Here is a 16,328-nt window from a genome sequence, read left to right as displayed (position 1 = left end):
CATCTGCACTCAGGGCCTATGGACCCTGCAGCCAGTTGCCCGGCTCACAGGCCGCCTGGGCCTCTGGCTTTGGTCTCCCCCGACGCTGGCAGTTTCCTTCATCTGTTGATTGGGTGGCTTTCGATGGTTACTCAGGTTCCATTGAGATCGGCAGGACAGTTCTCCACTCTGCGATCTCTGCTCTTCCAGCTCTAATATTCCTTAGTTCAGATCCATATGTGCGGATCTGGAATTCCTGGTCTGCTGGTCTAGAGGACAGAATATTGAATCTGAGATTGGTTCTATGCCTCACCCTACAATTAATTAGTTAAACCCTGGACAAAACACACAATGTTTCTGATCTCCATTTCTAAACCTACAGAATAACGAAATTAGAACTAAGTGATCTCTAAAGTCTATGTCAGCTCCGACATTCTGAATACATCAATTAAAGGAACCCTTAGGCCCCACTGAGAGGCCATAAAATGGAAATGTGTCCTTTGATCAAAGCAGGAAATAGTTCTTCAGTGCTCACTGTGTCCTCAGTACATAGTGATCTTTGCCAGTTTGCCCAGGCTTACCTAAGTCTACTCTGCGTTCCAAGTTCAGCAGCCGTGTGTTACTCTAGATTGAGCTTCACCTTGGTAAGTAAAATTGTTGAGTTTCGTCTTGTTTTAGGATCTCTAAAGGACCGACTGGTCCTGTAAGCGCAGAATAATGGTTAAGCTGGTTCATACCAGCTCTATGCTGTTTAACATTGCTGTTGTCTTCGGGAATTTAACATGAAATAGCTTAAAGTAACTAGTTACTTTTGAAAAGTAAAAGCAGAGCTCGAAGCATCTGTTTTCCATCGCTATGCAAAAATACATAGAAATAGTACCCATTTTTGGTAGGAGACTTGCATGAGGTTCTTGAAATAGCAAATTATAATCAGGACAACGCCTCACTTCTTCACAAGTCTTACACAGACTGTCACTGGGCTTCTAAATCTGTGACGCCCTCTTTGCCCGTGGCTCCTGATTTTCATAATCCACTGCTATTAAGCACAAGTGGTGCTTTATGAAGAAATTTGGCTCCGAGGAACTTATTTTCACAAAGATAGAAAATGAAAAAAAAGAAGGAAAAGAAAAAGACTGTTAACTATTTGAATCCTGTTGCTTAAAGGCACTGAATGAGTCTTTTTAGCATATAGACGTTCTTTTGGAATTAGTAGTTACATTAAATAAGGCAAAGAAATAGAGGCATGTGCGGACAGGTATGGCAGAACTAGAAATCATTTCTAGAATTGTAACAATAATTTAAAAGTAATCATAAATGTTTAGAGAGAATATACAGAAAAATATATTTATGGAGAGCTTTGTAAACTTTATAAATGTGTGTATAAATAAAGAAAAGGTTATATTTAAATTTGTTATTATTTTGTTAGGATTTTGGAAATTCTCACACTAAGCACGTATTTATTTTTTTAAGTCTTTCAACAATAATATGGGATTCAGGGAACCTGAAGTATCGGTATATCTTAGTTCTCTTGTAGATTAATCACCAAGGAATTCAAGAGCTTTACGAATAAAGCAAAATTAGACTTAAAAAGTCAAACCCAATAATACATTTCCTATGATTATATAACAATTAATTTGTTACAAAGTAGGCATTTTTAAGTGTCTTCAATGAAACTGTTCAAATCCTTGGATTAAAACTTTTTTACTAGATTTTTTTTTCTTCTTTGCTTTTACTTTAAAATGTTTTTAATCAAAATAATACATGCTGCATGAAGTCTAACGTAGTCTAATTCATAGAGAAAGAATGGTGATTACTCGGTCTTGGGAGGGAATTGTTTAATGGGTATAGTTTCAGATTTGCAAAATGAAGAAGTGTTTCACAACAGTGTGGATATATTAATGCTATTGAACTGTACACTTAAAAATGGTTAAGATGGTAAATTTTAGGTTATATGTGTTTTACCACAATAAAAAATACATGTGCATATATAAAGATCAAATAGAATAGAAAAAAATGAGCAGTTCCCTTTTTTTCATCCTCCCCAATTTATTACCTATTTTCTCTCAGTTTTTAAGTTAATTTACATACAGTGAAGTTTCTCTTTTTAGTATACAGTTCTACAAGTTCGACAAACACAAACAGTGGTTGTACCATCACCTACAAAAACCTCCCCTCTCTTACCCCAGGGCTCTGGTAACTTTTGATCTATTTTCTGTCCCTATGGTTTTGTTTTTTTCTAGGATGTCATATAAATGGAATCATAGTCTGCAGCCTTTTGAGTCTGGCTTCTTTCATTTACCATAATGTATTTGAGATCCAGTCATGTTATTATTACATGTATCAGTAGTTCATTTGTTTTTATTGCAGAGTGGTATTCCATTGTATAGATGGACCACGGTTTGTTTATCCATTCTCCAGTGGAATGACATTTGGGTTGTTTCCAGTTTTGATTGATTGTGATAGAGTCACTCAAAACATTCACGTACAAATTTTTGTGAGAACGTAAATTTCATTTCACTTAGGTTAATAACTTGGACTGGAATTATTGGGTTTTATGGAAAGTGTGTCTAGGTTTACAGCAACTGCTGAACTGTTTCTCACAGTCATTGTATCATTTTGCATTCCTACTATCAAAATATGAGTATTCTCATCAATAGTTGGTATTTTTAGGTTTAATTTATTTTTTCACCCTTTTAGTAGTTGTATAGTGGTGTCTCATTATGGTTTTAGTTTGCATTTCTGTAATGATGAATGATGTTTAGCATTTTTTCTATGTGCGTATTTACCATCCATATATCTTCTTTGGTAAAGTGTCTTGTGCCCACTTTTTTTTTCTAATTGGGTTATTCATTTTCCTGTTATGGAGTTTTGAGAGTTATTTATAGAATTTGGACATAGGTCCTTTATCAGATATGTGACTTGCAATATTTAATAACAATGTATAGTTTGTCTTTTCATTCTTGTAACAATGACTTTCAAAGAACAGAAATTCTTCATTTTGAGGAAGTCCAGTTTATTGATTTTTGTTTTCCTTTTAGCGGTCCTTTGGTGTCATATCTAAGAACTCTTTGCCTAATCCAAGGTCCCAAAGATTTCTCCTGTTTTCTTATAGAAGTTTTGTGTTTTTTTTATTTTAAATTCAGGTCTATGATCCATTTTAAGGTAATATTTCATATAATGGGAGGAATCTATCAAATTGGGGTCGTTTTTGTATATGGCTGTCCCGTTGTTTAAGTACTATTTATTGAAAAGACTGTTTTTCTGTACTGAATCACCTTTACATCGTTGTTGAAAATCAATTTGCCATGTGTATGTGTGGGCCTACTGTGTTTGCCCAAAAATAAGACCTAGCCAGACAATCAGCTCTAATGCGTTTTTTGGAGCAAGAATTAATATAAGACCCAGTCTTATTTTACTATAAGACCGGGAATATAATATAATATATAATATAATATTTATAATATAATATTTATAATATAATATTTATAATATAATATTTATAATATAATATTTATAATATAATATTTATAATATAATATAATATAATATAATATAATATAATATAATATAATATAATATAATATAATATAATATAATATAATATAATACTGGGTTTGTATTAATTTTTGCTCCAAAAGACGCGTTAGAGCTGATTGTCCGGCTAGGTCTTCTTTTCGGGGAAATGGTATTTCTGACCTCTCTATTCTGTTCCGTTGCTCTGTGTGTCTGGCTTTTCACCAATACCTACTATCTTGATGAGAGTAGCCTTACAAAAAGTCTTGAGATCAAGTAGTGAGAGTCCTTCAGCTTTGCTCTTCTAAAATTACTTTTGTTATTCCAGTTTCTTTGCCTTTACATCTAAATTGTAGAAGCTGTCATTGTCTATAAAAAAATATTGCTGGGATTTTGATTGGGATTACACTAAATCTATACATTAGCTTGGGGGGTGGAGAATTGACATAAGGATAGTGAGTCTCTTAATTGATGAACATGATATATCTTACCACTTATTTCTTACCACTGACTTCTTTCATTAGTGTTTTTATAGTATTCAGCATATAGATTTTGTATATATTTTGTTAGATTTATACTGTTTCATGTATTTTTGTGATATTGTAAATGAAACTTTTTAAAATTTCAATTTTTAATTATCTGTGCTAATAAATAGAAATACAATTGAGTTTTCTATATTGAACTTATATCCTGTGACCTTGATAAACATGCTCCTTATTAATTCTAGTAGTTTATTTGTGCATTCTTTGGGACTTTCTATATAGACAATCATATTATCTGTGAATAAAATAGAGATCATTTTATATTTTTCTTTCTAATCTGGATGCTTTCTATTTCTTGCTTTTTTTTTTTTTTTTTTTTTTTTTTGGCCTTATTGCCTCCCAATTTTCTCCAGTATGATATTGAATAGGAGTGCTGAGAGTGGACAATCTTGTCTTGTTTCAGTCTTTGGGGGAAAGCTATTCATTCTTTTACTGTTAAGTATGTTATCATCTGAATTTCTTTGTAGATGTCCTTTATCAGGCTGAGGAAGTTCCCCTTAAATTCGTATTTTGCTGAAATTTTTCTTTTTTTTTTTTTATCATGAATGGATGTTGAATTTTGTCAAATTGCTTTTTTTTGCATCTATTGAGATGATCCTATAATAGTTCTTCTTTAGTCGGTCAATAGAGCGAATCATTAGTCTGTTGATAGAGTGATTTTTTGAATGTTTACCTTGCATTTTCAGGATAAATGCCATTTGGTTATGATGTATTTATTACCCTTTTTATATATTGATTCAATTAGCTAAAATTTTGTTAAGAATTTTTACATCTGTTCATCAGGGCTATTGTCTGTAGTTTTCTTTTTTTCTTTCATAATGTCTGTCTGGTTTCCGTAGAATAACGCTGGTCTCATAGAATGAGTTGGGAAGCATTTTCTCATCTTTAATTTTCTGGAAGAGTTTGTGTAGACTTGGTATTATTTCTTCCTTAAATGTTTAGTAGGATTCTCCAGTGAAACCATCTGGGCCTGAGGATTTTTGCATAGGAAGACATTAAACTGCAAATTAATTTTAAAATAGATATAGAGCTATTTATGTTATTTATTTCTCCTGGAGTGAGTTTTGGGAGTTCCTGTCTTTCTAGAAAGTTGTTAAATTTATTGAAAGAAATTTGATATACTGTAGTTTTATTTTCATTCAGTTCAAAATACTTCCTGATTTCCCTTTTGATTATATATTTGACCCACGTATTATTTTGATATATGTTATTTTATTTCCAATTATTTGGAGATTTTCCAGATAATTTTCTGTAATTGATTTCTGATTTAGTCCCATCGTGCTCATAGAGCATGCTTTGTGTTACTTGAATCCTTTCAAATTTATTGAGACTTGATTTATGGCTCAGAATATGGTCTATCTCCGAAAAAATTCATTGTGTGCTTGAAAGGAATGTGTATTCTGCTGTTATTTCATGGAATGTTCTACAAAAACCAGTTAGGTCAAATGATTGACAGTATTATTCAAGTGTTCTGTATTCTTGTTTTCTGCTTACTTATTTTTCAATTATGGAAGGTAGATGCCAAAAACTCTACTGGTGGATTTTTCTTTCTCCTTGCAATTCTATCAGTTTTTGCTTCATGTATTTTGAAACTCTGTTGTCCGTGTTTAAACATTAAGGATTTTTATGACCTCTTGCTGAACTGACCCTTATATTTGTTATCAAGTGATCTTTGCTCAGCAGCCTATTTTGTTTGAATAATATAGCCATTGGGTGCACTTCTGATTGTGGTTAAAATGGAATATCTTCTTCCATTATCTTACATCACTTATTTGTGCCTTTACATTTAAAGTATGTTTCTTATAGGCAGCATATGGTTGTGTCTTGCTTTTTTGACCCAATTAGACCATCTTTACCTTTTAATTAAAATGCTTAGTTGAGGCTATTTACATTTAATGCGATTATTGCTATAGTTGGTTTAAATCTATTAACTAGCTATTTGTTTTTTATTCTGTTCTTTATTCCCTTTTTCCTCTTATTCTACCTTCTTTTAGATTATGTATTTTCTTATGATTCCGTTTTATCTCCTTTACTGACTTATTAGCTGTAGCTCTTTATACTGTTGTTTCGGTTGTTGTTAGAGAGTTTATAGTGTGCAATTGACCCTTGAAAAACATGGGGGTTAGGGATGCCGGCCTTCACCCAGTCAGAAATCCACACATAACTTTTGACTCCACCAAGACTTACTTGTCCCTTGGTATCCGTGGGGGATTGGTTCCAGGACCCCCATGGATACCAAAATCCATGGAAGCTCAAGGCCCTGTACGTAATGCTGAGGATGAATGCATACAGTTGGCCCTCCACTTCTGCAGACTCCCAACCACAAATCCAAAAACAATACTTTGGTATTTCTTGGGAAAAAAATCTCAATAGAAGTGGATCCCTGCAGCTCAAATCCATGTTATTCAAGGGTCAACTATACATCTTTAATTTATCAGTCTTCTTTCAAGTAATCTAAGAACCTTACAGCAGTGTTCTTCCCATCTCCCCTCCTGGCCTGTGTTCTATTTTTGTCAGACATTTTACTGCTGCATATGTTATAGCTGCCTACCAAATACATTGTCATTATTTTTGCTTTAAACACTCAATTATCCTTTAAAAGAAATGTAAATAGTTAGGGAAACACTTTTGTTGTATTTAACCACCACTTACACATTGTCACCATTTCTGAGGCTCTTCATTTTTTGTGTGAGGGTCTAGATTTCCATCTGGTATCATTTTTCCTTCTGCCTGAGGGACTTATTTTAAAATTTCTTATAGTGCAGGTCTGCCAGTGATGAATCCTTCCAGCTTTGTTTGTCTGAAAAAAGAATGAACTTCACCTTCCTTTGTGACAGATGTTTTCACTGGGCATAGAATTGTAGGTTGACAGGTTTTTAAAGTTTTTCTTTCAGTAGTTTAAAGATGTTGCTGCACTACCTTCTATCCAGTCCGCAATCAGAAGTCTGCTGCCACTCTTCTTTTTGTTGCTCTCCGGTTCTTTATCTAGTTCTTTTCTCTGACTGCTTTTAAGATGTTTTTCTTTATCACTAGTTTTAAGCTATTTGATTATGATATGCCTTGTTTTGGTTTTCTTCACAATTCTCTTGCTTGAGGTTTGTCTAGCTTCTTGGATCTGTGGATTTATTGTTTCACTAAAATTTGACGAAAATTGCCATTTTTTCTTCAAATATTTTTCCTCTCTTCTTCAGGGACTTAACTGCATTTATTTGCTTGAAATTGTCCCACCGTTTAATGATGCTTTCTTCTTTGTTTGTTTTGTTCTTTTTTTCGTTTTTTTCTCTCTGTGTGTTATTTTTGAGAGTTTCTGTTCCTAATATATCAGTAATATTTCTTCAATCCTGTATAATCTGCTGTTAATCCCAAGCAGTATATTTTTCTTCTCAAACATTGTATTTTTCTTCTTCATACATCTAATTTGGGTTTTCTTTATATCTTCTACACCTCTACCTAATATGCTAATATTTTCCCCTACCTTCTTGAACATGTAATACATGGTTATAACAGTTGTAATATCCTTGTCTAGAAATCATGTCGTCTTTGTCATATCTGGGTCATTCTGATTGATTGATTTTTCCTTATTATGAGTCATCTTTCCCTGCTTGTTTGTATGCCTGGTACTTTTCACTGGATGCCAGACACTGAATTATTGGATGCTAATTGTATTTTATTTAATACCATTGAGCTTTGTTTTGAGACAAAATTAAGTTTACTTGGAAACAGTCTGATCTTTTCAAGGCTTCCTTTTAAACTGCGTTACCTAAGACCAAAGCACCTTTCAGTGTAGCACTAATTTTCCCACTACTTTGGCATATCCTGAATATCTGGTGCCCTGTGTTTACAGGGGTTTTGCTCAGGCTGGTGGTAACACCAACTATTCCTGACCCCCTGTGATTTCCAGAAATTGTTCTGCCGGATTCAGTTGGGTAGCCCTTTCCGCAGCCTGCTCTGTGGTTCCCCCAGAGCCTGCTCATGGGTGCTCAGCTGGAGCCCCGAGGTAGAGCAACCCTCCCTCTGCGTCCCGTTCTCTCCCTGTTACTTGAAAATGTGTTTTTAATCAGAGCAGTACGTCTACATATCTAGAGATCAAACGGAGTGAATAGAAAACAATATTAGCGGTTCCCCTTTTTTTCCACCCCCCGTTTTTTCCTCAGAAACCTCCACTTCTCGTTTTTTATGTCTTTTCCTATTTACCTGCACATATCTATGTAATAATATGTCTATACTGTTATTTCTTCATTTTTCAATTTTAGGTATTTTGTAATAAAGCTGTGGTAGATTAGGATTTAGCACTTTTAAACCATTCTTACCACACATGTTCTCCTTCCCACAACCTTCCCAATTAAACTACCTTGTAAAAGTGAAACCAATTAAAAATGAAGTCATGTAAATTTTATTTATAAGCGTACCATTTCCCCCCTTGCTTTCGTTTTCCGTAAAACTGTCTTGAACGTATCTAACTGCTCCATTAGCGCTGTCATATGCCTGTCTGCAGCCTCCTGCCCCTGCAAATGCTCAGATGGATCAGATCAGCATCTTTCTGTTTATTCCCACTAAACCCCTCCCTCCCAAAGGCTCACATCTTCCCACGCTGTTAGAGACCAGTTGCTGCTCAGGCTTTGCTTCCAGCTGTCATCCTGAGATTTCCTTCCCCATCATCCTACTGATTGATTCCCTTCCTGCACTCCTCCAAGGTTGTAGTCCCTGGTTTTTGTGTCCCATGCCTTTTTTTTTTTTTTTTTTTTTTTCCCGTTTTGGAATATACCGTATTTCTTATTTTTTTGAGTTTTATTTTATTGTGGTAAGAACACATAACCTGAGATCCGCGCTTTTCACGAAGTTTTAAGTGTACGACCCAGTATGGTTGACTGTTGGTACAAAGTTGTACAGCAGACCTCTAGAATTGACTCATCGCTCATCCTTTTTGCTGGACTTGCTTCTCTGTTTTGGTATCTGACATGTCTGAAAATGTTTTTATTTGACCTTTACACTTAGATGATGATTTGGCCAAGTGAAAAACCTTTTTCTCCCAGAATTTTAAGGACATTTTCTCGATTGTGTTCTGGCAGCCAGCAAAACCATTCTGATACAAGTTCCTGTGTTTGCAACTTGTTTTTGTTTGTTTGTTTGTTTGTTTGTTTAGAAGCCTTTAGGATTATCTCTGTTCGAGTCATCTTTAGTTTCATGATGATGTGCTTTGGGATAGGGCTTTTTTCATCTATTGTGATGGTCACTTGGTAATCTCATTTAATCTGGTGACTTGTGCCTTTCAGTTCTAGAAAAATCTTAAATTATTTCTTTTGATAATTTCCTTCCCTCTGTTCTCTGTTTTTGGAATTCGTCTTATTTTGATGTTGGACCTTCTAGATTCATCCTTTTAGTCTCATATGTCTCAGTTCCACCTCTTTTTCTTTTGTTGTACTTTTTGGAAGATTTTCTCAACTTTATCTTCCAACTTTTCTGTAGACATCAAAGAAGTTAAAATATGGTTGAATTTTCTGGTTTTGATTTCTTTTGAATTGCTTCTTGTTCCAACAGCATTTGAGATGCAATACTAAAACATTATTTGTTGCTTATCCGCAAGTCACCTTTAACTGAGAATCCTGTAGTTTCATTTGCTAAACCTGGGAACCCTATTCCCAGTGCCCAGTGATAGGAAACTAGGAAAGGGCAAGGGACCTGCACTCCCTAGGCGACAGTGATTTGGTCAGGTGCAGGGTGATATCCTTTGCCTCTTCCCTAGCAGTCACTTTAGATTCATAAAGAGTTTGGACAGGGATAGACATAGGTGATCCTGTTTGAGTGATGGATTCCCCAGTTGCTACCTGTATTGGCCACGTCAGATCAAATTTGGAAGAAAAGCACGTGTTACTGAATTAGAAACACATAGCCCCCTGCTGCTGTTCTCATACCCAGCGTGCCTGCTACTAATACGCAGTTGTGATTGAATTGGCACCCGGGTGAAAAGGCTCTTAGGTAAAACAAAACAGAAAAACAAATAACAACAACCTAAAAAAACACCCCAGTCTCAAATGTCCAGGCTGTATCCTGTGCTGCATGTGCCCCACTGGAGGGAGAGTGGACCTCTGCCCAGTGCCCAAAGGCGCCTGCTAGCATTCCTGCTTTTAGGGGTCTCTCCCACAGGCTGGCAGTGCCCTCCCTGTCTCGTGGGCTAGAGCTCTGACTAGGCACTAAACTCATCGATGTTGGTCTTGAAAAGAGAAGAATCTTTGAGAGTTCAGTCTAGCCATCCGTGCCTCAGACATTTCCGACCTGTGGGTTTTCCTCCATGGAGTTCTTCTCCAATTCCTTTGCCTTCCTTTTCAAATTGTTGTTTTAGTTTTCATGTAAAAATCTAGTTTTAAAGGAATTGAAAGATACAAAAAGAAATAGATTTCTAATCTTTTCAATTTTTTTTGGTTGCGTATCTTTTGGCCTTGCAGTTCTCCAGAAGTATATACACAAATGTTCAAGGATGTATGTACAATGATATTTCTTGCAATTTTATTTAAAATAGTAAAGTATTAGAGATGAGCATAATGTCCGTCTTCTAGGGATATGGGTTAAACAGACTGTGGTTGCTGGTATTGGCTTCTATAGCTCAATGCAGTGAATGACAAGTCGAAATGAATGAAATGAAAACAAAACCAACTTATTTCTCTCTGTGTTCAAGAAGATCATGAATAAATGAAATTCAGTTAATTCAGTAATCTTAAACTTCAGCTGGGAATTTTAAATTTACTTCTTTATATGACCTTAAAGTTTTGTTTTTTCAGCTCTTTTAATAACTTTAGATGATGCTTTCTTTAATAACTTTTCCTGTGCAGGTCAAATATGTAAATAGACTCAATTACACAGATAGTCTTAGAGATAACTTTAATTTTCAAAATATGGAAACTATTATGGAGTAAATAATAATTCTGTCTAGCAGTCACACGCATAGGGAGACATGCCTGCTTTCCAAATTTTAAATTTTAAGCTTCCACCTTTATTTTTTTTACTGAAAATGGGTGCCTTCCTCAAATTTCTATCATGAGATTATATATACTATATATATTATATATATACTTATAAATTACAAATATGCTAACAAATGTTAATTGTTATTCAAAAACAAAAACAAAGATTTAACATTTGGAGAATAATATGAACCTTACAATAAAAAAGAATGTTATTGCTTTATAGTCAAGTCACACTTTGGTTTTTAACCCAAAAGAGAATTGCCTTTTCCATCATTTACCCCATCCCCCAGACTTGGTTCCTAATCACTTTGGACAGTTTTGAAAACCAAATGCTCCCAGCCGGCATTGGCTCAACTTAAAAGAATGTCTGCAAGGCTTCAGTGGATGAGGGAGAAAAGACAAGACAGCGTGTGTGTGTGTGTGTGTGTGTGTGTGTGTAAATAAAATATATACATATATATGTGCTATGGTTAAATTTTATGTTGGAGTTGTGATTTTACAACTTGCCTATGGATTAGAGAACGTAGTTTATTTGTTTCTGGTTTTATAGTATTATGCCATTAGAGGGCAGTATTGTAGAGGTAAATTTGCCTTCTTAAATGTATTGAATTGCAAACTTTATAATTTATAATAAATAATCAAGCAAATTTAAGGCCTTGGATGTTTAGTATATTAAATTTTAATCTCAATTAATGCACCCTTGCAAATATTTCAAATTCATAGAGAAAATATATACTGGTTTAAGCTATTTTACACCCAGATCTCTTGATGCTGGTTTGGAGAAGGGAATTAATTTGGTCAGTGTGGCCAAAGAGTGAAATACATGCCTCACAGTATATGTCAGCCCCTCTATGTGAGAAGGCTCATAGGATTGAGCTTATAGGAATTGCCACTTAACTTCCAAAAACTTGCCTTAAGGACTTACTGAAGATAGATCTCTGTAGGATTCAACCTGTGGATTCACTTTTCTACCTATAAATGGAAGAAGGGGAGATGCGATTTTAAGGTTTATGGCTATAGGGATATTTGGGGAAGATCCACCTGATTTTATCTGGTAAATTCCCTTTTGTCTTAAAATATATATGCCTAGCAAAGACTATGTAATATTTTTTGTTTTGTTTCTGCAAGTAATAAATTCACGGAAAGGTAGTATTTCTCAAAACGCAGATATGATTTCCCCTCCTCCCCTAAAATTCACTGGCTTTTAAAAAGAAGTATTATTACAGTACGGTTATTATCTTTATAAATAAAACCGCCTATAAAATCCTCCCGTTACTGCTGCCTGGAAGAACTAGATAATTGAAATCGAGACACTCGAGCTCTTGCTAGTCTTAGCGGTGGGACTGGGCATGCCCAGTAGCTCCGACGGGTCTGGTTGCAGATAGGCAGCTTTCGCCGTTCTGCAGCCGCGGGGACTGGCAGCTTCGGGGACGGGGTCTGACTCCCTTAAACGTAAGCACGTGCGGGGCCCCAATCGTATTTTTCAGGGACCCTTGACGTTTGTTGCCGAAGCAGTGGTATGGCTTTTGGAGGCTTTGGAGGTCTCGGAGGCCCAGGTCCCTGGCCCCCGCCAGTGCGGCCTTGGCCAGCCCACCCGAAGAGCGGGATCGGGAGGCTGGGGGCGGGGGAGGAGAGAGGGGGGAGGCGGGGGAAGCGGGAGGGGGGCGGGGAAGGAGAAGGGGCGGCTCCATGGCGTGCTGGCCAATCGGTGCGGCTCTTCCATGCATATATTTTGTCCCGAGCCCAGATCCCTGGTCTAGATCCTAGTGGAGCTGGGCCACTTTCCTGGGAGCTCAGCACAGCAGTGGGACCCGCATCTTCCCGGGATCGCCAAGCCCCAGAGGCCGGGTCTCTTTAAATTAGGGCTGCTGTTGTCTGTTTCTCCCTGGGCTGCAGAAAGCTAGAAGATTTTTATCTAGCTCAAACGAGTCTGCTGGTATTCCCTCTTTTTTTTCTGCGAGGGTGTTTTTGGCTACAATTGCATGAAATCCCAATGGTGTAGACCAGTGGAGATGGATCTAGGAGTTTACCAACTGAGACATTTTTCAATTTCTTTCTTGTCATCCTTGCTGGGGACTGAAAACGCCTCTGTGAGACTTGACGATAGGTAAATGTCGGCTGGGATAGTTTCTTTAAATTTACTCATGAGATACTTGTAATAATGCAGGTGAAAGATAGCCAGGCGAATTCCTTTGTCCATTGCTGAGACACTGGTGACATGGATATTGCTTTTTGAAGTGTTTCAGAATAACCTTCTTCTCGCCGGCCTGGCCAGAGAACAGGCTTTTAGCACATTATGTAATTTAGCCCTTTGAGGCTCAGTAAATTAAGGAAATGTCTGGGTATTCTTTAGTAAAAGAGTGGCTTACGTTTTCTGGAGGGTGATATATTACATAGCCTTAAAGAATATTTCAAAAACGATGATAGAAACATCACAGAATTGGGAAATCCGTGTGTGTGTGTGTGTGTGTGTGTGTGTGTGTGTATGTGTGCGTGTTGGATGTTTAAAATAAAACCCATTTATCGATTTCCCTCTCCCTCTTTTCCAGCTCCTCTGGTGCAAGTGTGGTAGCTATTGACAACAAAATCGAGCAAGCTATGGTATGTACTGATTAAAAATCATTTGTACTAAATGTGGGCACAGTACAAAAAGCGAGATGTCTTGGGATGGAAGCAGTGCATCCATAGTTAAGATGATGGTTGCTCTTCATACATTTAGAAATGCCGGCACTGTGTCCCCTCTGCCAGCGTGGAGCCACATACCACGGTTATGGCGAGAAAAAGGGGTTCTGAGGGTATCAGATGTTTTTTCCCAGACTGATTTCACACAACGTCGGGATTTTTACAGAGGTGCCCCTTTTTGCTGGAGAATTGCTAGGGAAGACTGGCCCTGCGTGTCCTTTGGTCCGGGGCACATCTCTAGGATGTGGCTTTACTAGGAATCCTAAGGTTTACTAGGGAGCCCGGGGGTGGGGGGTGGGGACAGAAGTGGGGATCTCGGGAAAGGGCCTTCTAGACCCGGCACAGATGGACCCCCAGTGATGTAGGCTACTGCACAATGAAGACGGTGCTGAGAAAAGTTTTGTCTTCCCGGTCTGTGCCTGGATTTCTCCTATTTTTTATTTCCGCCTTGGCTGTTCTTTGTTATTGGAGCAGCGCCTGTGGCTCTTCTCACGGGATTCTCTGCCCACTGTTGCTAGGCAAACTCAGAACCTTTAATTCGGAGCTATAAATAAATCGAGCTCCCATTGGCTGCGACGTCGGCCCAGGTTTTGTGATGTCAGCTTAATCACGAAAAGAGGAGGGTGAGGGTAGAGGGAGGAAAATGCGGCAACATGCTCTGTAGGAACTGGCTGCAGCCGGTGCTGAGGGAGGCAGTCCGGCGGCGGCGGGCGGGCAGAGGGAGGGACTTGGGGGCGGGGACGCGGCTCCTTGCTGCGGACCTGGACGTCCCTGCGGCCAGGCTGTTGTCTGGTGACGGAGCCCCAGTGTATTTTGCCATCTCGAATAGGAAACCTGACTGTTTGCATTCCTAACGGCTGCAAAGAAAGCGTAGACTTTTTCAAAAGCTTAATCACGCATACTTTAGACTTGAGTATTGTACAGTTGTGACTGTATTCAATAGATTTGCCCAAGTGCAGCTAAATGCACTCTAAAGGCAGGATGTGTTAGCGGTTAGGGAGAGCCCGGCACAAGAATGCTTTAGAGTACAGCGTCCTAGTACACAGTAAGTTAAACCTTTGTCCCCCTCCCTTTCAGGATCTGGTGAAAAGCCATTTGATGTATGCGGTTAGAGAGGAAGTGGAGGTGCTCAAAGAGCAAATCAAAGAACTAATAGAGAAAAACTCCCAGCTGGAGCAGGAAAACAATCTGCTGAAGACACTGGCCAGCCCAGAGCAGCTCGCCCAGTTTCAGGCCCAGCTGCAGACTGGCTCCCCGCCTGCCACCACACAGCCACAGGGGACCACACAGCCCCCGGCCCAGCCAGCATCCCAGGGCTCGGGACCAACCGCATAGCCGCCTATGCACGCGCAGAACTGGCTGCTGCTGTCTGAACTCAACAGACCTGAGATGATGTACTAGGGGGAAGCCACCTCCACAGTCACCCATTTCATCGTTTGCTGCAAAAGAGACGTGAGACTGACATACGCCATTATCTCTTTCTTTCCAGTATTAAACACCCATATGCTTTTGGCTTGAAGAAATTTCCTAGTTGGGTGCATTAAAGGTTAATCAGAGAATTAGCATGGAAGTACTGGGACCTCCTGCAGCTTGGCAGATGTGAGAGAAGTGGTTTCCTTCATCCTGAGGAGAGATGTGTGCCTTTCCGTCCCTCCCCTGCTCCCCACCCTCACTTCCAAGAGTTCTCTCCTGCTTGCACGTAGTGTACTCCAGGGGGTTACGGAGCAGTGGAGCTCACTGGACTGTCGTCTCTCCTCTTGTCCCTCTGAGGAACTTGAAAGGGCGGTAGAAGCAAAGACTGGTACATAGTCAAGGGGAAACAGTTCCTTGTACAAATTGACGACTGTCACCAGAATCCATAAAAAAAACAAGAGTACTATGTGCCTCATTCTGAAACAGTGGATGACACAAAACTATTAGAGTGACTAAACGGTGACAGGTAACTGGCACCTAGGCTGTCTTACCATGAAGGATGTTTTGCTTATTATATATTTGTGTATGTAGTGTAACTATTTTGTACAATAGAGGACTGTAACTACTATTTAGGTTGTACAGATTAAAATTTAGAGGTTTCATTGGCTGTCTCGAGGTGTGGATTGTGTTTATATAGGGATCTACATAAATGCTACGTGAGGAAAACCACATCTAAAGAAATTTGAAGAATTTGACAGTTAGTCACTTTGTGTAATCTGAAATCTGCTAGCTGCTGGATACCTTGAAGTAAATCTCTGTTCACTGAAGTCTTTTGATTGAACTGGTTGAAGACTTTGAAAAATGATCAGTTCTAGCTAACGAGGTGAATTTCCCAGTAGGGGTTTCTGCATATTACCTGTATAGTAGTTATACGCGTACGATTCTGTGCATGTTCTCTACACAGTTGTAAGGTGTCACTGTATTTAACTGTTGCACTCAACTTTCAATAAAGCATATAAAATGTTGATAAACAAGTGTTTTCATGTTACAGTGTTAACATAATTGCAGTCATTTCCACCACTATTTTTAGGTAGAGTTAAAACAGTTTGACTAGTAAAATCCTGAAGGGGGGGGTCAAAGGGTTGGGTAAAAGGGATGCTAGTGGTTTGACTATAGCAGTACAAGGAGATAGATGTTGCCTTATTTCAGCCATTATGAGCACAGAGCCATGGTGAAG

At 38.2% G+C, this 16,328-nt stretch overlaps 1 protein-coding gene across 1 annotated transcript in view; it reads left to right on the top strand.

The window, feature by feature from the left end:
• TSC22D1 (TSC22 domain family member 1) overlaps positions 1 to 16,125 on the top strand; it is a 124,395-nt gene extending 108,270 nt beyond the window's left edge. Inside the window, exons 3-4 of the mRNA XM_019756981.3 lie at positions 13,546 to 13,597; positions 14,756 to 16,125. Of these exons, the coding sequence (XP_019612540.2) occupies positions 13,546 to 13,597; positions 14,756 to 15,013 (310 nt within the window). The 3' untranslated portion in view covers positions 15,014 to 16,125. The remainder of the gene's footprint in view (positions 1 to 13,545; positions 13,598 to 14,755) is intronic.
• Positions 16,126 to 16,328: the final 203 nt, after the last annotated feature.

This window comes from Rhinolophus sinicus, chromosome 16, assembly GCF_057876585.1.
Source record: "Rhinolophus sinicus isolate RSI-liver-muscle chromosome 16, RSI-T2T, whole genome shotgun sequence".
Lineage (NCBI taxonomy): Eukaryota > Metazoa > Chordata > Mammalia > Chiroptera > Rhinolophidae > Rhinolophus > Rhinolophus sinicus.
This window is presented reverse-complemented; position numbering and strand designations above follow the sequence as displayed.